We start from the raw sequence: 21508 nt of genomic DNA on the forward strand, positions 1-21508 counted from the left end.
AGCTCCTCCCTGAGGCACCCCCACTAGAGCCAGCCTGGCCAGAATGGCAGAGCAGAGTGCCCAGGTACGTGCAGCCAGACTGCTGTGGGGGCGCTGTTGCTCACCAATTCTGCAAACTCGGGAAAGTTGTTTAACCTTTTTGGCTCTCAGTTTCCTCATCTGTAAAATGGGGATGACAATGGTTATTTCAAGGGGTTGTTTTGAGGGTTAAATGAAATAATTTACACAAGCAAACTGCACAGTGCCTGGCCCATATTGAGACCTCAAACATTAGTCTCTAATATTAATCTTCTTACTGTCCCATAAATGAGCCCACCCAGCTGCTGTTTCCTTCCACAGGCTCTCCTGCTCTTTTGCCTTTTTACATTCCAACCATCTCTCAAGCCCTCAGTTCAACTCTCTCTTCCTCCAGGAAGCCCTCCCTGAACGATCCTCCAAGGCTCCATCTTCCACTAACTTCCAAGGCTAATTTTTTTGTATTTGATTACATTTGTAGTGACTTTTCTTTGCTGCTTCATTGTGTGGGGTCCAAATTCCTTGAGCACAAGTCCTTTGCTTCTGTTTCCCGCTCCCCACTTCCCCAGAGCACCTGCCACAGTGCAGTGCACACCATAGGTGCTTCTAAAACACCCGTGTTTGTCAAGTGGGGGATTCTAGGAAACTGGAAACAGAGTCCTCGTGTTTCTGAGAGTGGGTCTTTTGTCTATTTTTAGAGTTTAAATATTCTTCCCAAATTTCCCAAATTCCACTCTCTCTTTACATTACAACCACGCCAATCTTTTCATATCAGCCAGATGTACGTTTCCCTCCTCTCTACCCAAAATACACCAGAATTTGAAAAATGAGGTGCTGGATCTGGGAGTGCAAGATAGAGAAAGCGTTCTCTAAACCCTGACTATTCTTGTCAGGCTGGAAACTTGGGGAGGGATTAGCTCTGGGTGAAAAGGAAGCTTCTGATGGCTCAGCTCAAGGCTGTTAGAGCTTGGTTTTTTATAGAGGGACAGTCGGGATTTTGAAACATGAAGTCCTGGCTTTTGGAGGGTCAGCACCACTTTTGTTAGGCATCCCAGGACTCCCTGGGCGGTGGTGGGCGGGAGAGAGGGAAGGACAGGCGGAGAAACAGACCTGGTAGCCTTGGTGTCAGGACTGAGGTCTGACCCTGCCATCCCTGGTGCTGTGGCTACAGGAACACACACTGGAAGGTGCTGTCAGCCCCTCCAGCATGATGGGGGCAGAGATGGGGGTGGTTATAGTCATAAGTTTGCAATTGTGAGCAAGAAAATGACCCTTTGGTCTAGTGGGACCCTTGGGGCAAGGGCCTCCATACCATCTGCTCTGGGTGGAGAGAGGGAGACTTTCTTGATGACCTGAGACCCCAATCTCTAGGGAAGTACAGCTGTGATATTCTCCTCTCAGCGAGTGAGTGAACGTTTGTTCCTGGCTACCCTAAACACAACACTGCGCAATTATTAAGTACTCACCTCAGTGCCAGACACTGCTGAGTGCTCTGCACACATTACCATCCAGTGTTCACAGTAGCCCTATGGGGTGAGGACCAGTACCTCTGCCTTCTAGATGAGGAAGCTGAGCTGCAGAGGCTGGATCACTCACACAAAGTCACCAAGCAAACACACAGCAGGCTCCTCTGACCAGCTGCTGTGCTAACCATTCTGCTGCGGTTCGCTGTGTGGGACGCGGCAGCGGCTGCCTGCCCATACATCGGGGAGGAGGCTTTCCCAGAACTCCTGGAGTTTTCAAGCCATCCACTGCGCTCTGCCGGCTAGTCCAGGAGTGCTGGAATAGCTACAGACGGGAATCGGAGATTCTGGGTGGAGATGGAAGATGACTGTTTCCCCGCTTCAGAAATAATCATTTGGTCAGAACTGAGGAGCATCAGAGGCTCAGGCAGCCCTAAGCACCTTCCTATTCTCCGGATGAGGAAACAGGCCCCTGGGGCAGGCAGCCTAGTTCATGTTAGAAGTGGTGGCAGAGCTGGGATTCCTGGCTGTCCTCTCCAGCTGAGGGGCCACTGATCACATGGTATTGCTCTGCCCATGCAACCTGCTTCTCCTCCACTCCACTCTGAGAGTTCCACCAACCAGTCCCTGGTGCCTGTGCAGGCCAGGCCTGCGCTCTGTCCCCATCCTTCACCCCTAAGGGCAGTGGTGGCTCCAGATTTCCATTTAGAAGGCCGGAGGCAGTCTGGAAGGAAGAGGGTGGGCAGGGCGGAGGAGGGGCCTAGAAGACGGTCAGCCAGCAAACCTACTCCAAGGTCCCATTAAGACACCCCGTGATTATGCCCAAGAGGGACAATTACAGCGGGGACAAATGATTCATTCCCACCCTTGAGAAGCAGAGGGGCGGGAAGGATGAAGGGCTAGGGGTGTGTGTTGGGGTATTACACTCAGAGGTGGTTGGCTTCGGTTCTGGCTTCTGAAGTCCCTGTGTGCCACTGGCGGTGGAAGAGGTAGAGGACAGCAGGGCCGGGGCCAGGCTGGGGCTCCAGCTGGACTTCCGCGGCGGGGGGCGCTCGGGCGAAAGGCTTCGGCGGCCTTGCCAGCAGCGCCCTCGGGGGTGAGGGGAAGGGAGGCTACGCGGACGAGGAGCCAGAGACCGGTGCCCTTTCCCGCCAGCCGCGCGAAGCCCGGGGGTGGGCGTGGCTGTCCCTGGCGGGTGAGTGGGGGCGGTCTCGGGAGCCCGCCTGCGGAGGGGGTGTCCGGGTGCTGGTGGCTGGGGCGGCGCGGGGGGCGGGAGGGCGCGCGTCGAAGGGGTGGGGAGGAGAAGGGGAGGGCGGCTCGGGGGTGGAGCCGGGACCGCAGCGCCCGCCGCTCGCTCGGCTCTGTAGCTGCCGCTGCCGCCGCCGCTCTCGGCTCGGGGACGCGGGCGGGCGCTCCAAGAGGCTCCCGAGCCTGCGGCTGCTGCTCTCCTCCGGCACCCGTGGCTGCGGCGCTCCGGGTCACGGCCCCTGGCCCGGCGTCTTTCGGGTCCCCGAGCCCCGGCCCCGGGTCCCGCGCCTGGCCGGGGAGAACGCACTCCGCTGCTCCAGCCGCCCCGGACTCGCGCCCCCGGGCCATGAAGCGGGGCCCGTGAGGGGCGCGCGGAGTCGGAGGAAAAGGAGGGAGGAGGGAGGCCGAAGAGGAGGGTGCCGGAGGCGGAGGATGCCGCCGCCGCTGCTGCCGCCGCCGCCACCCGCGGGCCCCCGGCGACCCTGACTCCAGACCCGAGGATGGAGCCGGCGCTGGGCGCTGCAGCTGCTCCCGGCGCGCCCCCGACCAGGTACTGGCCGGGTCCGGCGGGCTCCGGGGCGGGCGGGAGCGGACACTCCGCTGCAGCAACCGGGCGGGGCGCGGGCGCGGTGGGAGACGCCTCTCCGCTCGGGGACAGCCGCTACCGGCGGTGTGCGGAGGGGCGGCGGCAGCGAGGGACAGCTTCGTGTTGGGTGCAGGAAGGGGCCGCCGGGGCTGCTGGCCGGTGAGCGCCGCGATCGCCCCAGCCCTCCCTGCCCCCATTCGAGGAGGGTAGCAAACTTGAGACGCGCAGTGGTCCCCGAGGCGCTCGGCCCCTCTCCGCTGCGGAGCGCACTCGGGGGCTGTTCCGGGCTCACTGTCCGATAGCCCGCCTGGCTCGGGGCTACGGAGGCGCCTTGAGACCCTGAGGTCCCCACGCCTGCACCAACTTTCCAAACCCGGCTGCACCCGGAGGCGGGGGCGCCGCTCCCTGCTTCCTGCTCCCAGCTCTGGCCGGGCCTCCGCACCCAGCCGGCTGCGATGAGCTGGGCCCCTGTGCGGCCGGAGCCGCTGGATGGTGCAGAGCCCCCCGCGGGAAGCCGGAACAACCCTTCCGCTCCTCTCTGGATAGGACCCGGGGAGCAGCCGCTCCCAGGCTCCAGGGACCCAGTGCTGGCTTTCGCGGTAACCGCCCAGAGTAGCCCTAGCTGTGATGCTGGGCTTTAAAAGGCCAGGCTACCTGAGGAAGGTAAGACCTGGGGGTCGTCCTGGGGTGGCACCTGGGCCTGATTTCAGGTGTGTCCCCTCCCCCACCCCGGGCCTGCCCTTTCACAGGACTGCCTTCCACAGCCCTGGGGCCGGCTTCCTCCTGGTGGACTTAAAACTGCTCCTCGTTGGGGGACTCGTAGGAAGGGCCACACCTAGGGTCTAGGTGCCCGAAGACGGACTTGGGCCATTGACAGGGAGCTGGAGGCTGGGGCAGGGGAGGTGGCAGTCCAGTCAAGGACAGAAATTCAGCCCAGCATCTTGTGGAGGGGCGGGAGGAGCCGGGGGCAGGCTTGGGCACAGGAGTCAGGCACCCTGGCTGGGAGAAACTGCTTTGACAAGCACAGGAATGACAGAGGCAAGCAGGTGGGAACCGACTGTCCAGGTACCTCCTTCAGAGGCTCCTCAGCCCCTTGCAGAGGGAGCTGCTGTCTCAGTCAGAGACCTTACCTGGGCAGGTAGTTCCTGGGTTCCTGTCCTCTGCAGCAGGGACACTTCCAGGCATCATGATGACCCTGTTTCTTTTTCAAAGTGCTTTCACCGTCATGACTCACACATTGCATTCACCAGGGAGGTATCAGGCTTCCAACTTATTCCATTCCCCTCCCTCCCGGGTCTTTAGGGAGCTGCCCAGGAAAGGAGGGGGTGGATTTGCCCCTGGGCCTTGAACCCCTGCAGAAGGCCAGGAGCTTGGCACAGCGGCACCTTTCACTTTCCTGTTGCCTGACCCTCATCCTGGCGGTGAGCCGCTCTAGGCCAGGCTAGTCCACGGTGATGAGGTGGGAGGGGAGGGGTGCCAGGGAGAGGAAGTCTCTGCTAATCATTCCTCCAACTCTGCTGGGTCCTTGAAATCATGGCCAGCTGCCACCCCCAGCCCCCTTGACTCAACACTCGGCTTCCTCATCTCAAAGCAGAAACGCATTTCCCCTAAAATCCAAATCTCCCTCTTTGCTGAGTAGTTGCAATGCTTTTGGCCAGAGTCCTCCCCAGCATCCAAAGTCAAGCTTCCCTCTGTCCTGCCCCCTGAGCCATCTCTGCGAGGCACAGGCCCCTGCTGGGAGATGGATGTATCTCCCGACCACTCTCCCCCCACCCCTTGCCGACAGGGACCTAGCTTCTGACCGCACTGATAGAGGGGTGTGTGTCAGGCTGCATCGGAGGAGGAGTACCTCTGTGTTCCACTGAGTCTGCAGGAGGGCGCCAAGTGCCAGGCCCTCCCTGGGGGGCCAGGTTCGGATACTTCCTGGATTCCCCTTGCCTACCCCTCTGTCTCCCTCCCTTGCCCACTGTGGGTCTCTCCCCACTGTGGGTCTCTCTTTACTTTCCCAACTCCACTCTGCATTGGTGCGGGGAGAGAGCATTTGATATTCATAATCTGGTTCAGAGAAGGTCCCGAAGCCCTGAGTCACTGTATGGTTTCCATGGAAACAGACTTGTTCAGAGGGCTCGGTGTAGCGGCTGTGGTGGGGGAGAAGGGAAACATATAGTAAAACCAGGCTCCACAAGTGTGGCGGGACTTGGACCAACTCCCTTTGGTGGGGATCGTGAGGTGTGGGGAAGGCTCTGGCCTCCCCATAGGAGGGGCTGCCTCTCCCCACCCACTGGGGTCCCGTCATTGGGAGCTGCTCAGCTGCTTCTGTGGCTCTTGGCAGAATGCTGCTTCTCCCATGGACCTTCTGGCTAGATTCTCCAGGCTCATGGCTACCGCTCCCTGCCTCAGTTTCCCCTTCTGTAAATGGAGAAAAGAACACCTACCTGACAATGTTTTTGTGAAGGTCAAATGCAGTAATATATGAGACACACTTAGAATGGTGCCACAGTAAGTGCTCCAGTGCATCATTCCTAGGAATTAAGTCAGGGCATTGGAAGAAACTCCCCAGGCATGTTCACCTAGATCCCTACCCTGGGTCCCAGCAGGCGGTCCTGACATCCTGCTTTGAAAGAGCCTCTCCCCTGCGGCCCCAGCACATCCCCAGCTGGGAAGCAGCCAGCCATTTCTTTCTACAGAGCATTTGTTTCAGGTTCCTGAGGGCCTGGCACAGTGCTAGGCAGCCCTGGGTTTTGTTCAGACCCCACCTGTCTAGGAGCCTTGTGGGAGCAAATCCAGACAGGAGGGGTTGGCCCTGGAGCCCCTTGGGGTTGGGGCAGACAGGGAGGGGCAGAAGAGGTCCAGGCAGAAATGATGGCCCTCTGTGACAGAGTGAAGGCATTGGGGTGGGGCAGGCCACTGTCACTGATCCTGGTGAGGCTGGTTCATCTGGCTGGAGAAGCATCTATCTCCGTCTTGATTAGCTAGAGAGGGACAGGGAACTCTTCAGAAAGGTAACAGATCCTGCACACTCTCCTAACCCCAAATTAGAACCTCTAGCACTCAGGTGTTCCTAGCACGCCCCACGAGTCTGGACAGTCTTGGGTTCCCACCTGAGCAGCTGCTGATCTGCTATCGTCCTGCCTGCTGGGGCAGGGCAAGGGGCTCCCCATCACCGCCTGCTCAGCAGTATTGAGGAGCGAAGCTAGGGGAGATTCTGGGTGCCACTGATGCCTCAGCCTGTTTCCCTCACTGGCACTTCTCTCTCACTGCAGCCCTCCCCTCCGTGGTCCTCAGGTTCCCTGCTCCATGGCAGGGCCCCCTCCTCCCCTCCTGTAACATGGGCTTCAGCTCCAGGCTTAACGACACCCACACCCATCACAACCAGCTGTCAGAGCTGCAAAGCATGCTCTTTATGCGCCGGCCCTTCCTTCTATTTCACAGATGGGAAAACTGAGATTCCTGGGGTTGGCTGTATGGCCAGAGCCCAAACTAGTGTTAGCCTCTCTCAGCTATACACCAGCCCTGGGGATCCCCTTCCCTTCTTGCCAGCTCTCCAAGCAACCCCAGCTGCCGCGCGGCATCCCCTGGACACCCCCTGCCAGCTCTCAGTTCCTGCCAAGGTTCTACCCACCGCAGGTCCCTCTGGAGCATTTTGCTGTCCTCATTGGTGTTCACAACACCTTCCAATTTAATATCCTCTGCAAATTTCATTAACGGACTGTTTACTCCCTCTCTCAGGATCATTAATGAAGATGTTCGATAAGATCTGACCCAATGCTGAGGCTTGGCAGCCCTGCCCCCACTCCCAGACTCATGGCCCTCCAGCCCCTTCCCCTGAGCTTGCTTCCTCCACCCTGGGCCCTTGGGACCTGCCCCCTCCTGCTATTATGCCCCATGACAAGTGCTTAGGGCCAAGTCTTTTTGAATTAATTTTATGAGGTTACTCGAGGCACTGTATCAAATGCTTTGCTAAAAATCAAGATATATTACCCTGCCTGTGTTTCCTTCATCTACCAGTCTTGTAATTCTATCAAGAAAGCTATCAAGTTTGTCAGGTATGATTTGTTCTTTATAAATCCCCATGGTGCCGCATGGGGGCACAGGGTTCCTGCGTTTTCTAAATGTTTAGAGATTCCCTCTTTGTGTTTGCTCCTTGATTAGAGCTGGAAGGCGGGGGGCTGGGAATTGTCAGGAATGCTGTCTCTTTCCCGGGGACGGGGAAGAAGGCATGGCTCCTTTTCTTCTCCTGAGTTTTCTGCCAGTGTCAGCAAGTTGTTTAGGACCCACTGAGTCCCTGCAGTGTGTGTGGGGGCCCTAAGCTTGGCACTTGGGGAGGAGGGATAGGAGAGAGCTGGGGAGGGAGATGGGGGGGCCTGGTGAAACGGACAGGGCAGGTGAAACAGACAGATGAGCCTGCTGCAGACATTCTGAAGGTAACATTGATTGAGAGATTGCTGCGTGCCAGTCACTATGCTAACAGCTTTCCATGCCTGATGCCATTTAAAACCTTCGCCTGCGCTGGGAGAGGACTGTGACCTCCCTTCACCTGAGTACCTGAGAATCAGAAAGCGTTAAGGCTGCCCAGGACTCAAGGTCTGGGTTTACCCTCTGTTTATGCTGTTATGCTGCTCCTAGCCATTTTAGACACACAGAAAGGATCAAAAAGCTGAAGTGGTTTGGAGTTTTTAGGAGGTCAGAGTGGGGATGGAAGGGAAGCCTTGAGGGAGAGCTTTGGAGAGGTGAGGACCTCTCACACACAACCCCCAGAGCCTGAAATCTGTTCTCTCTCTGCCACTTCCGAGTTGCATGAAGAGGACCCTTAACTTCTCTGAGCCTCAGTCCCTCACCTGTGAAATGGATTCATCTGTAGTTCTTGCCCCTAGGCTTGCAGAGAAGATCCAATGAGGTGAAGCGTGAAAGGTTCCTACCTTGGTGCTAGGCCGACATTGTATATGTGTCCTACAATGGAGGTCCATGTTGATGGTGGCCAGACACTCATCTGGTTGGCCATATGCCCAGCGGATGGAGCTGTGGCCCCTCCTAATGCTTCTTACCCAGCCGAAGAGGGGTGAGCCTTGCTGGCATCCCAGCCCAGAGGCATCCTTGGGACCAGCTGTGGGCTGGTGATAAGCTTTCGGCTTAGAGAGCAGGGAAGCCTCAGCTGGGCGGAGAGCCCAAACCTGATGCCCCATTCCAGACTATTTCAGACCAGATGGTAATAAAGACATTCTTCGGTGTCTTTCTGGAGGCATAGGATTTGGGTATTCCTGGGCTCCCTGGCCATAAAACCACTCAAAGCTGCGTGTGGGAAGCACAGTGCGTTTGGGCTTCTGCCTATCAGGTGCAGCAGTCCCGTGTTGACACCCACTTGGGATCATTTTCATTTGTGTCATTCAGCCAGGGAGGGAGAACCCTCCGGGAAGCAGTGAGATGGTACACACCCATCGGTATGCCAGGGAAACCAGCCAGGAAGGGCTGCATTGGCAGCCCCAATCCCACCAGCAGGTGCCCCAGGGACCGGCCCCCGGGGGATGGCCAGTAGGTATCAGATGAGCCAGTATCTGGGTTGTGGGTGAATGCTGTGATTGAGATTGGCACCAATGTGTCCTGGGACCCTGGTGGCAACCTTGGCCCTGGTGCTCCCTGTCCCTCCTTCTGGCTGAGTGGTGCTCTTGGGTATGGCCTGGGGGTTTAAGCTCTGTGATTAGGGCCAGGGCTTGGGAATCCTTCGAGCTGAGTCTGAATCCTGGCACCACCACAGGCTACCTGTGCATGCTTGACCGAGTTCCCTCACTTGCGGAACCTCGATGCTCCTCGTCTGTGAAAGGTGGCAGTGGCACCTGGCCTGTGGGATGCATCCCCTTAAGGGAGCCATGTCTGTGATCACCACTGGGTATCCGCGTCTGCAGTCTCCTCCATCCCATCTAAGGCTCAGGTGAGTCTCAGGGTCCTGTTCATTCTCCACCCGAAGTCCTTGTCCCCATGGGGCCAACCAGGCCTCATGTGCAGGTGGCCCAGGCTGGAGACTCCTGGATCCAGAGACAGGCGGGCCCCTCTCCCAGCCTGGCCGGCAGCAGCCGCCTGAGTTCCAGCTCCTGTTGATGTTTGCTATCCTTGAGGCTGGGAGGATGGCTGGAGCCCCGGTGTCCAGGGGGTGGGGCCTCGGTACTATTCCAACTCTGACTGTGGCTTCTCGGTGGGGGCGGGGGACAGGAAACCGGGGCTTTTCCGCCCAGTGTCGGGGCTGCAGAGTCCCGCCTACCGCAGGCCAGGCTATACCAGGATTGGCCTGAGACAGGGAACCGTGACCTTCTGACTCATCCCTCCCCCAGAGGAGCTGGGCACACTGGGGCCTTGTGTCGTGGCCAGGAGGTCAGTCACCCTCCCCACTGCTAGGGAAAACTTTCCCCTTGGGTCGGGCCTGGGACCCCCCGCCCCCACTAGCACCCTCCACGGCAGGATGTGAGGTGCCTTCCTTACCCTGGGCCAGGTCTCTGCAGCAGAACAGCCAGGGTCTTTAATCACGCAGGCTGTTGGCGCTTCAGTGGAGGAGGCTGTGGCATCTGTTTTAACTTTTAAAAACATTTCCAGGCCAATGGTGCCTCTGTGGGTTTAGTAATCCATAAATATCATGCTCATGGCTCTTAATAAGCATTTGCTGTGTGCCCAGCACTGTGTTAAACTGTAGGCATCCATCAGCCTTCTGCCTCACTGCCCGCATGTTACAAATATGTGATTGTTTCTCCCATTTCCTACATAAGGACAAATGAGGCCTGTATTGAGGTTAAGTGCCTCGACCAAGGTCTCATAAAAAAGCAGCAGCCGTCGCATTCAAATCCAGGCCTGTGTGGCCCACAGCTGGGGTGCCTAACCACCCCAGACTGCCTTCCTGATTGCCTGTGGGTACCTTCTCTAGGAGGCTTGAGACATCCAGGGTGTCATGTGGACATTGGCATGCTCTGCCCTGGAGACACCGGAGCTCATAAGAGGCAGCTGGGCAGCCCTGTCGACCATGACAAATCAGCAGACCAGTCGCTCTCCGGTGCTTGTTTTGGAAACCGTGACTGAGAGCTTGTCCCCACTGGAGGTGCCCAGAAGATGTAGTAATTCTGCCTGTGGGGCCCGGGGACTCTAGGGATTGTTTGCAGGTGCCATGTTTCGGGTTCTGGAGAGCGGGTCCGTAGACCTCACAGTGTTTCAAGTTGAAGTGGGCCTGACCCCAAAGAGAGCGGGTCCCCTGGGCTGACCCAGACCACAGGGGCTGAGTCTGGACCCCAGCAGCTCATCCCCCTGGAAGGTCGCACTGGCTGGATTGTGTGTTGACATACTGCCCACATGGAAGGATGCTCTAGGACACTGTCCCATGAAACTCATCTTTGGGTTTCTTAGGTACAAGGTCTTGAGGACGGGGTTCATGGTGGCACACGTACAGGGCTCTGTAAGAACTCCCTCGGGAGAAATCTTGCACTGGATTCAGTGTCAGGAATACCTGGACATCTCTTGAGCGAATGCTTTAATCTTTATCTCATGGGTCCTGTGAAACAAGTAAATGAAATATTTCCCTTTTCCTACGGGCTGCCAGGAAGCTCTGACCTAGATCAGTAGCCCACAAATGGTGTGACTCTTGTACACTGATTTGGCCTCTGGTTCTTTCAGACTCTTATACTCTTGTTTTCCCCTTGCCTTGCCTCATTTTCATCACCTCATTTTCCTTAGGAAGAAAAACACCTGGTATTTTATGTGTTTTAGCCTTAACTAAACAAACATGGATGGTGGATCAGGCTGGCTACGTCAGAGCCAGGGAGTAAGCATTCCCCTCTGCAGTCTCCATCCTAGAGACAGTTTACCATCTCCTCCCTCCCTGTCCCATTCCCTTGTCCCTTGCTGCCGTTCCTGGGACCCCAGAGCCTTGGAGCCCCAGCCATCATGGCTCCTGAGTCTGTCCGGAAAGACGACGTTCAGGTTCTTTCCCAGCTGCCCCCACCCCACTGTGCTGCTTGTTCATCCCCCAGGGCTTCACAGTAGTTTTTCAGGGAGAAATGTCTGGGAGAAGAGTCATTTCCCCAACCTAGGGCTCAGCTGCTCCCGTAGCCACAGGCCCCTGCTGAAATCCAGCTTTATTTCAGCTCCGGACCTGTCTCAGCAGTGCCCGGCTGCCTACTGTCCTTAGCGGCCCACCTGAACAGACAGAGCCCGTTTCTGGTGGGAAAGCAGTGCCGGGGCCTTGGACACGGGGGTGGGGCTGGCAGTGCCCTGGGGGGAGGGTGGGAGGCACGGCGAGATGCCAGGGCTGATTTTCAGCACTGCACCCTGTCATAAATCACCTGTCCCTACATGGAGTGGCCTCACTGTGTCCCCCACAATTAATACTCAAACTGAATCAAAAAGCTCAGTGTAAATGGTGCCTCCTCCCACCCCAGTCTCCTTGAGGCCCCCTCCCTCTGGGGCATCTCCCGTTACTAGTTCAGTGCCAGCTCTTTCAGTGATTGTTTACACATATATACAAATATACACGTCCATCTCCTTAAAAAAATCTGAAATGGTGGTGTACTACTGCACACGTGTTTTCTGGCCCTAGCTTTGGAAACTCAATAAACTATGCTGGGTGACTGTTTCTATCAGTGTATTCATGTCTGAGGAGCCTTCTCTGACACAGCCGGTTGGAAGGACAATCCCCCGGACAAGCTAATAATGAATGGGGTAAGCTTCTAGGAAAGGGTGGGGTGCCCATGCGTGGACTTTCAGAGGTTCGGGGAACTTCTAAATTGTGTGTGTAAAATTGTGGGCATTAATGGAATTTCTCAGAGGAGGGATTGTGGTTCGAAGGGTCTGTGGCCCAGAAAAGGTGAAACAAGGCCTCTCAGCCCTGGGTTTCATGGGATTTCTGTACAGCACAAGGTGGGGGCCAACTTGGCAGAATTGGCAGAGGGAAGCACCCCTAGGTTTTTTTTGGCCCCCTCCATCCCCTAGGGCTGCCACAGATCAGGCTGAGGTGGGGGGCAGAGATGCCCAGCCCTAGAATCTTCTTGGAAGATGACTGGGTTTTTCCTACTCCCAATGCAGGGTCCCCCTGTCTGCTGTGTGGGTGGCCCCGACTGTGCCTGAGAACGAAGTCTGGGGCCTTCCTGGGATTATAGAAGCCCAGGGTTAGGGGTGGGAAGCCCTTGAGTTGTCACTGGATCTATGGTATAACCAAGGCACAGAGAGGCCAGGGGGGTGAGTGCAAGGTCACCCATCCAGGGAAAAGCAGAGGCTGTGTGGGCCGATCCTGCCTGTGACATTCAGGTCAGCACTCCTTCCCTGCCAGAGCACCGTGAGATGAGCAGGAGAGGCCCTCGGGAGGAGGCAGGGCTGCCTGTTGCTGCTGGGCTTTCCCTGTGCGCCTGGGGTGGGCGTGCACGGCGAAGAAGCCGCAGCCAGGGTGGGCGTGCCATCCTCACACCTCACAGCATCCTGCAACATCACCTCCGGCCGGCTGCATCCTCACATCAGGTTGGAGCCAGCAGCCCCAGAATTCTGAACACAGCAGAAACTACAGGACTCCGAGGCTGCACCGCAGGATGTGGTCACTAGAGGGCAGCAGGAAAGCCACTGCGGTGGCCCAGCAGGAAGAAGTTCCCAGGCCGGGAGAGGAGCCGCAGGAAGAAGGGGCCGTGGGCAGAGCCAGACCCTGGGGCCTGCGGGGTGATTTGTTCTAGGCCCTTCCCTGAGACAAAAAGCAAACCACACACTTACTGATGATAGTATTAATTGACATTTAGCGAGTGCTTACCCTGCGCCAGGCACTGTGCTAATGAATCCTCACAACAGCCTTGTTATCATTACCCTTATTTTTGTGTGTGAGAACACAGAGGCCCAGAGAGATGAAGAAACCTAGCCAAGGTCTCCCAGCCAGTAAGTGGCTGAGCTGGGATCAGCAGGGCTGGTGTCAGAGGCTGGGTTGTATCTATATGCCTGGCGTTGACTAAATGCTTTAAGACCTTCAGTGCTTACCACCATGCTGAGCTATGCCCACCTTATGGATGGGGAAACTGAGGCTCAGGGACAGCTGGTGAATCACTCAGGTCCACACACCTGCTGAGTGACAGATCCAGGTAGGCATGGTTCACGGTGCGAGCCCTTACTCTGAACTGCAGTTCTCCAGTACAGAGTTGTTCACTGCTCCCGCTCTGTGCCCTAATCTCAAGTTGACTGACAATGAAATCTGAGCTTTCTACTGGGAGCGAAAGTTTAGCAACTTGTCTGCTTTCTAACAGAAATGATAGATCCTGGTCTCCTGTGTCCAAGGTGTGGTTGGATTTTTACAAAGCAGAGGTAGAGGGAAGCCATGCCAGGGGTTGCTGGAAGCCTAGGGAAGGTTTCTGGGGTCCACAGTCTGGCTTGGAGGTTGAGGGCATTGAGGAGTCTTTTGTAGTGGCTGAGACTTCCTTGGGAACAACAGGACCTAGCCCCAGGGCCTTTGGTTTCCAGGGCAGATGCCTTTAGCATACCAAGGACACTTGGCCAGCCCTGGGCCCAGCTCTGCCAGGCTGAGAGAGTGGGGGTATTTTCAGGAGGGCTGGACTTCTCCCATCTTCCCGTTCCCATGCCCTGGCTTTGCCCTCCCCAGGGGTACAAGGGAATGGCCTGTGGCTGGGCCTTCAAACACGTTCCCCTCCCCCATGTCCAGGCCCCACCTTGTGAGGCCGAGTCTCACCGTCTTAGGGATTTATAACTTCCGGCTGCTTCAGCGACTTCTGATTTATTAGTGAAGCAGCAGCTTCTAGGCCTGGCCTTAAGTTTCTCTGGGTGGAGGAAGAGTTGGGGAAAGAAACGTCAATGGTCCTCTCCCCAGCAAGAGGGCAAGACGCTCCTCTGTAAAGAAAACCCTGGAGTGAGTTCTGCTTTTGGAATTGGAACTCCAGAATTAAATGAAGACCCCTTAAGGGTTCTGTTTCCTGTCTTGATGGGGACCAAGGAGGGTGGAGTATGAGTGGAATCAGGGAAGAGGATTTGAACGTGGACTTCCCAGCACATTGCCTGGGCTGGAATCCTGGCTCCTTATTAGGGGTGTGAGCTTGGGGAAGTTATCTAACCTTAAGGGGCTTAAGCTTCCTTATCTGTAAAGTGCGGTTGTGACAGTACCAACTTCATAGAGCTGGTGTGAGGGTACAATGAGGCGATGCCCATGTAAGAAGCATGTGCCTTGGAGGAACATTGTGAATGCCCAGCAAGTGCTTGCCTTCCTTGATATTGTTTTACCCATAGCGTCTAGAACAGTGCCCGGCACATACTGGAGTTCTGATAGATGTCTGCGAGTAAATACAAAGGAAGTGCATCCAAATGAAATGACGCTGCAGCCAAAGAACAGACTCCTAAATAACTGAAAAATATGACCTGGCACTGTAATTGATGACATTCCCTGTCTGTTTCTGGAAAGGCATTCACATTCGCTTTGGGGCACTTGGGCAGAGCAGGCCTGCCTTTGCAGGGGAGTCACATTTAAAGCAGAGAGGGCTTTCTCCCTGGGTACCTGGCCCGGCCCCCTGATGGAGGCCAGCGTCCTCTGCCTCTGCAAGATAAGGTTGGGGTGGGATACAGGGTGGTCAGGATTGTGGTTTTTCTCTGATCACGTTGAGAAGTTCCTAAAAATCTAAAGTCCCCCTTTCCCTCTTTACTGCTACTTGGTGATCTGGTACTAAAGAATTAAAATTTCCTAAGGAAGTAAAATTTCATATTTAAAACAGGACTTGATTTCTCCATCTGAACGGTAGGAATGAGGACCCTGACCTCCGAGAGGGGCTTATAGGGAATAACACGGTGCTAGAAGTTGGGTGAGCTGAGCCAGGCAGCGCTGCAGGTTTAGAAATGAGGATCCACTCACCGGCTCCCAAAGGAGTCATGCCAAATAGTGGAGTGTGGGAAGAATCTTCACAAAGCACGTGAGTTCACCCCATCAGCCGTGAACCAACAGATCCACAGGACCAGACGGCAAAGGAGAGGAACATGCTCTAAGTCTCCGAAGCATCTGCCTGCCCAGTCCCTGTCACGCTGATTCACAAATGGGCTGGGGCCAGTCATGGAATGCACTTTTGAAGGCCAAGTATGTTTAAGCTGGAGGAACAGGAAGCCAAATCTCCTTAGCGGGAAAGAGCTGGGCTCTGGGGAGCCTACCAGATGGGGGTTAAAGCAGGCCTGTGAGCCCAGGCCGGTTCCTCTGCCTCTCTGCCTCGGCTTTCTCGCCTGTGAAGTGGGTGGATATTGGCTTCCACATCTGGTTCTTGCTAGGAGAACACGAGCTGATGCAGGGAAGGGGCTTGGCACAACAGACGTTAACTGAGGTAATGTGATGATCTTGGCGTTTTAATTCAGACTCCACGAGGAGCATCAAGGTCAGGAATGCTCCCTGGTCCACTTTCGCTTTGAGTTTCAGGTAGCTGGTGTCACTTCGGAGTGGTTGGAAGAAGACTCTTTCCCTAGCTGCGTGCCGGGAGGCGCCCTTTCGACCTGGAGACCTGGGGTGAGCCTTCCTGTCCTCGCTGACTTCTGCTAACCCCCTTCCTGGGGAATTGCTGCACAAGTTGAATTTTAAAGGGCTAGGATTGTTTCATGGATTTAAAATGCAGAACCTTGCCAGCCTCCCCGCCTGCTGGGTTCTGTTGTGAGCAGAAAGACTGCAGCTTCCTGGGAGGATCTGTTGGGGTGGGCAAGGAAGGTGAAGGGAGTGGGATACCGTCCCGGACTCAGAGGGCCACACTCAGGGGATCAGAGACGGCACTGGGTTGGTTGGGGCGCTGAGTCAGGGATGGATCTGGGGAGCACGCAGGGCCCTTATTGCCTGGCCCTCAGGGCAGACTGTGGGGCACAGGACACAGAAGAGAAGGAGTGGGGAGGAGTTATGGAGACCCGAGATTTACCTTCGGAGCCCCTTCCCTCCCTGTCTTGTCTCCTGCAGTCTGCTGGTCACAGGGCTGCCGCACTGGCTGGGACGGCCAGCTGGACCTGGAGACGCTGGTGGCTGTGGACTCCCCAGCTTGGAGCAGCCCCTCTTTGGTAAGTGGCTGAGCCCTCCTGCATTCTCCCCGCGAGCAGCCCCAGCCCCCACTCAGGTCTGGTTTGAGCCAGCCTCCAGAGGAGGTGCCTGCAGAATGCTCAGGTGGGCTCCTGGCCCTGGACTCTCAGCAGCCCCCTTCACTCTTTCTGCTCTTCATGATCCCTTCCCAGTCCCCCTTCTTGGGCAGCTGGGGCACAGGAGGTAAAAGTGGAGGACCCTGACCCCTTACGGTCTCCTTTGCAGGCCAGTTCACTCTGTGTCAGTGGGGATTATGTGATCCCAGGGCCTGGACCCTTGTCGCTAGAGACCAGGAGCAGACCCCGGGTGCTGGGAAGGGTCGCCTGTCAGCAGACCCTAGACCCCTGTGTCTGCTCCAGAGACTCTTAGAGACTCCATGAGCCCCAGAACTCCACATCTGGAGTAAGCAGTTACCTGCATCCATGAGTTGGAGGGGGCTTGACGCAATTGTCACCTTGCCTGGCCATGCTGGCAGCTCACCGACCATGGTCAGCAGGGGTCCTTCACGTTGAGGGAATTGGGGTCAGATGGAGCCATCTGATATGGACTCTCCTTCTCCCTAGGGATGGGCAGAGGACACAGGAAAGATGACCGTCTGGGGAACTGGGTGGGCGCCAGCTCGTGGGGGTGGGAGATCCTGGTGGGGGGAGGGGCAGTGTTTGAGGCAGGTCCTGGTCATTTCCTCAGTGCCGGAGTCTGGGGAGTCAGGCTCTTGCCTGGTGAGGCCTCTTTAAGGATCTCAGAGCTCAGGATAGGAGGCTTCCACAGCTGTCTGCAGGTTAAATCCTGGGGTGCAAGGAATACTTGTTTAGCTCCCCAAACTCCCAGGAGTCCCCAGAGAACAGCAGTCTAGTGTAGAAGCCGCTTAGGTCTTCAGGGTGTGTGGCGAGCACTGGACAGGGGCCGGGCGTTTCCCTGGGTCCCCCTGGAGACCGGCTCTTCCAAGGGAACGAGCCCGTGCCCCTGCCGAGGAGGCGCCTGACCGCCGGCCGCCCTTGCCCGCAGACCTCGCCCCGTGGAGAAGCAGCCCCATGAAGGTGCCCAGCCATGCAATGTTCCTGGAAGGCCGTCCTCCTCCTTGCCCTGGCCTCCATTGCCATCCAGTACACGGCCATCCGCACCTTCACCGCCAAGTCCTTCCACACTTGCCCTGGGCTGGCAGAGGCGGGACTGGCAGAGCGGCTGTGCGAGGAGAGCCCCACCTTCGCCTACAACCTCTCCCGCAAAACCCACATCCTCATCCTGGCCACCACGCGCAGCGGCTCCTCCTTCGTGGGCCAGCTCTTCAACCAGCACCTGGACGTCTTCTACCTATTTGAGCCCCTCTACCACGTGCAGAACACGCTCATCCCCCGCTTCACCCAGGGCAAGAGTCCGGCCGACCGGCGGGTCATGCTGGGCGCCAGCCGCGACCTCCTGCGGAGCCTCTACGACTGCGACCTCTACTTCCTGGAGAACTACATCAAGCCGCCGCCGGTCAACCACACCACCGACAGGATCTTCCGCCGCGGGGCCAGCCGGGTCCTCTGCTCCCGGCCTGTGTGCGACCCTCCGGGGCCCGCGGATCTGGTCCTGGAGGAGGGGGACTGCGTGCGCAAGTGCGGGCTGCTCAACCTGACCGTGGCGGCGGAGGCCTGCCGCGAGCGCAGCCACGTGGCCATCAAGACGGTGCGCGTGCCCGAGGTGAACGACCTGCGCGCCCTGGTGGAAGACCCGCGGTTAAACCTCAAGGTCATCCAGCTGGTCCGAGACCCCCGCGGCATCCTGGCTTCGCGCAGCGAGACCTTCCGCGACACGTACCGGCTCTGGCGGCTGTGGTACGGCACCGGGAGGAAGCCCTACAACCTGGACGTGACGCAGCTGACCACGGTGTGCGAAGACTTCTCCAACTCCGTGTCCACCGGCCTCATGCGGCCCCCGTGGCTCAAGGGCAAATACATGTTGGTGCGCTACGAGGACCTGGCCCGGAACCCCATGAAGAAGACCGAGGAGATCTACGGGTTCCTGGGCATCCCGCTGGACAGCCACGTGGCCCGCTGGATCCAGAACAACACGCGGGGCGACCCCACCCTGGGCAAGCACAAATACGGCACCGTGCGAAACTCGGCGGCCACGGCCGAGAAGTGGCGCTTCCGCCTCTCCTACGACATAGTGGCATTTGCCCAGAACGCCTGCCAGCAGGTGCTGGCCCAGCTGGGCTACAAGATCGCCACCTCCGAAGAGGAGCTGAAGAACCCCTCGGTCAGCCTGGTGGAGGAGCGGGACTTCCGCCCCTTCTCGTGACCCAGGCGGCGCGGGTGGGGGCGGGAGGCGCACGGTGTCGGTTTTGATAAAATGGACCGTTTTTAACTGTTGCCTTATTTCCCCCTCCCTCTCCCGCCCCATCTTCGTGTCCCTCCTGCCCCCACTCCCTTCTGCCCCTTTTTGTCTCTGAAATTTGCACTACGTCTTGGACGGGAATCACTGGGGCAGAGGGCGCGTGAAGTGGGGTCCTGCCCCCACCCCACCCCATTCAGACACACGGATGTTGGGTCTCTGTGCGGACGGTGACAATGTTTACAAGCACCACACTTACACATCCACACACACGCACACAGGCATCCGCGAGGAGAGGCACCCGGGGCTACGCGACTTCTCAAGCGTTTGAATGGATGAGTGGTCGGGTATCCAGTTTTTGCACTGTCTTACTATTCACGGTAAGAGGATACAAACGAGAGGACCACTTGTCTCTAATTTATGAATGGTGTCCATCCTTCCCCCATCCCTGCCTCCTGCTCCCACTTCCCCCCTTAGAGCAGCGAAACTGCCCCCTCCTGCCCGCCCTTGCCTGTCGGTGAGGCAGGTTTTTACTGTGAGGTGAACGTGGATCTATTTCTGTTTCCAGTCTGTGGTGATGCTGTCTGTCTGTCTGAGTCTTGTGGCTGCCCCTGGACCAGTGATGACTGATGAATCTTATGAGCTTCTGATTGATCTTGGGGTCCATCTGTGATATTTCTTTGTGCCAAAAAGAAAAAAAAAAAAAGAGTGGATCAGTTTGCTAAATGAACATTGAAATGCTTTATCTGTGTTTTCTGTAAATAAAAGAGTGCAATTATCTCTGTGTGTGATTATGGGATGTTCTGAGTGGGAACAAGAGGGCTTCAGCGGGGTCTGGGTATTCCTGGTTTTGGGGAGGACAGTGAGAAGGAGGTGGAGGTGGAATTAAATGACAAATATGCCTTTCAGAACTCTTGTCACCCTCAACACTGAATTTAGATTTTTTTTTTTCCCCATCAGTCAGTTGAGACTTGGTAAGTTAGCAGTCTTTTTTTTTTTGAGACAGAGTCTTGCTCTGTTGCCCAGGCTGGAGTGCAGTGGCATGATCTCAGCTCACTGCAACCTCTGCCTCCCAGGTTCAAGCAATCCTTCTGCCTCAGCCTCCTGGGTAGCTGGGATTACAGGCATGCACTATCATGCCTGGCTAATTTTTTGCATTTTTTCATAGGGACAGGGTTTCATCATGTTGGTCAGGCTGGTCTTGAACTCCTGACCTCATGATCCTTCCTCCTTGGCCTCCCAAAATGCTGGGATTACAGGTGTGAGCCACCATGCCTTGCCAAGACCAGGTAACTTATAGCCAGGGATGATGTTGAAAGCCTCTAACAAGTGGTATGGTTTGCCGAGTCAGAGTAGCTGTAGGTAAGAATGACATCCTGGGATCCCTTCTTGTGCTAAATGCTACCCATTTGGTTGGTGGGTTTGGGTCTAGGATAGCCAGGGAGGGGAAACTTCAAGAAGTGGGGAACCTCAGGATAGTGGCTGCTGACCCACAGGCCTGGAAGAATTTCACTATTTGAACAACTGGTACAGGTTTACTGGTGTCTACATTGGCAGAAAATCTGCTTTGCTTACTTCCCTTCCCTTCCTTGGCAATCTAGCAGGTTCCTCCAAGCAGCTTTCCCAGCCCTTATTCCAAAAAAATAGCCTGTTCCTGGTGTGGCTGCAGGTCACAGCTTTGTTGTCCTGGGACAATGGAGTTTCTGGTGAATAGGCAGCCCCAGGGGTCCTAGCCAATTGGAAGAAGAGCTTCCTGAGGAAACAGTCCTGCACTATTTTACATGGGTCAGGAGGATGTAGACAGTTCAACAGCTCTAGCAAATGCCTTAACTAATAGTGGCTTAATCAAGATAGATATTTTTAAAAAATTATTGGGGTAAAATAACAGAATATAAAATTTACCATCTTAACCTTTTTAAGGTGTACCATTCATTAAATACATTCATATTGTCATGTACCACCATCCAGCTCTGTAATTATGTTCATTTCGTAAAACTGAAACTCTGTACCCATTAAACACAAACTCCCCACCACCCACCTCCAGCCCTTGGAAACCACCATTCTACTTTGTCTCTATGAATTTGACTACTCTAGTGCCTTATGTAAGTGGAACCATACAGTATTCATCCTTGGATGACTGGCTCATTTCACTTATGTAATGTCCTCAAGGTTCATCCACGTTGTAGCATATGTCAAAATCTCCTTCCCTTTTTAAGGCTGAATAATATTCCATTGTATGGACATACCATACTTTGCTTATCCATTTGTCCCTAGATGAACACTTGGGTTGCTTCCATGTTTTAGCTACTGTCAATAATGCTGCCGTGAACATGGGTGTATCTCTTGAGACCCTGCTTTCCATTCTTTGGCTATATCCCCAGAAAGAGAATGCTGGATCATGTGGCAGTTTTATTTTTAATCATTTGAGGAACTGCCATGCTATTTTCCACAGTATCTGAACCATTTTACGTTCCTACCAACAGTGCACAAGGGTTTCAGTTTTTTCCACATCCTCACCAAAACTTGCTATTTTCTTTCTTTTTTGGAAAGTTAGCCATCCTAATGGGTATGAAGTGGCTAGATAGTCTATTTTTCTTTCATTCTCACTTAAAAGGCATAAACTGTTCAGGTCTGGTAGGGTGGCTCCCAGGTCATACACCCAGATATCAGGGGTCCTGGCTCTTTCTGTGTTGTGCTGCTCCATCTTTCTAAGGTGATGCCCATAGCTATATGGTCCCAGATGGCTTGCCTGGCAGCAGGAAGGAGAAAAACAGGAAAGTAGAGCACACCTCTGCCATGTATGAGCACAACCTCAAAATTACAGACATCGCGTTCACT

General features: G+C 55.8%; 1 protein-coding gene across 3 annotated transcripts; it reads left to right on the top strand.

Annotated features, from left to right (window-relative positions):
• The first annotated feature begins 2831 nt into the window (after positions 1 to 2831).
• Positions 2832 to 19450, top strand: CHST1 (carbohydrate sulfotransferase 1). 3 transcript variants are annotated; one of them, XM_017529375.2, is made up of 4 exons: positions 2832 to 3276; positions 15716 to 15802; positions 16238 to 16335; positions 17360 to 19450. In XM_017529375.2, exon 4 carries the CDS (start codon positions 17402 to 17404, stop codon positions 18635 to 18637), a length of 1236 nt encoding a protein of 411 aa, XP_017384864.1. In that variant the 5' UTR covers positions 2832 to 3276; positions 15716 to 15802; positions 16238 to 16335; positions 17360 to 17401; the 3' UTR covers positions 18638 to 19450. The 3 variants fall into 3 exon arrangements, with proteins under 3 accessions (XP_017384864.1, XP_017384863.1, XP_037594790.1); XM_017529374.2 differs by having other exon boundaries at positions 3187 to 3276; positions 15710 to 15802; XM_037738862.1 differs by lacking the exon at positions 2832 to 3276 and adding an exon at positions 7703 to 14176.
• Positions 19451 to 21508: the final 2058 nt, after the last annotated feature.

This window comes from Cebus imitator, unplaced genomic scaffold (assembly GCF_001604975.1).
Source record: "Cebus imitator isolate Cc_AM_T3 unplaced genomic scaffold, Cebus_imitator-1.0 Scaffold58, whole genome shotgun sequence".
NCBI lineage: Eukaryota > Metazoa > Chordata > Mammalia > Primates > Cebidae > Cebus > Cebus imitator.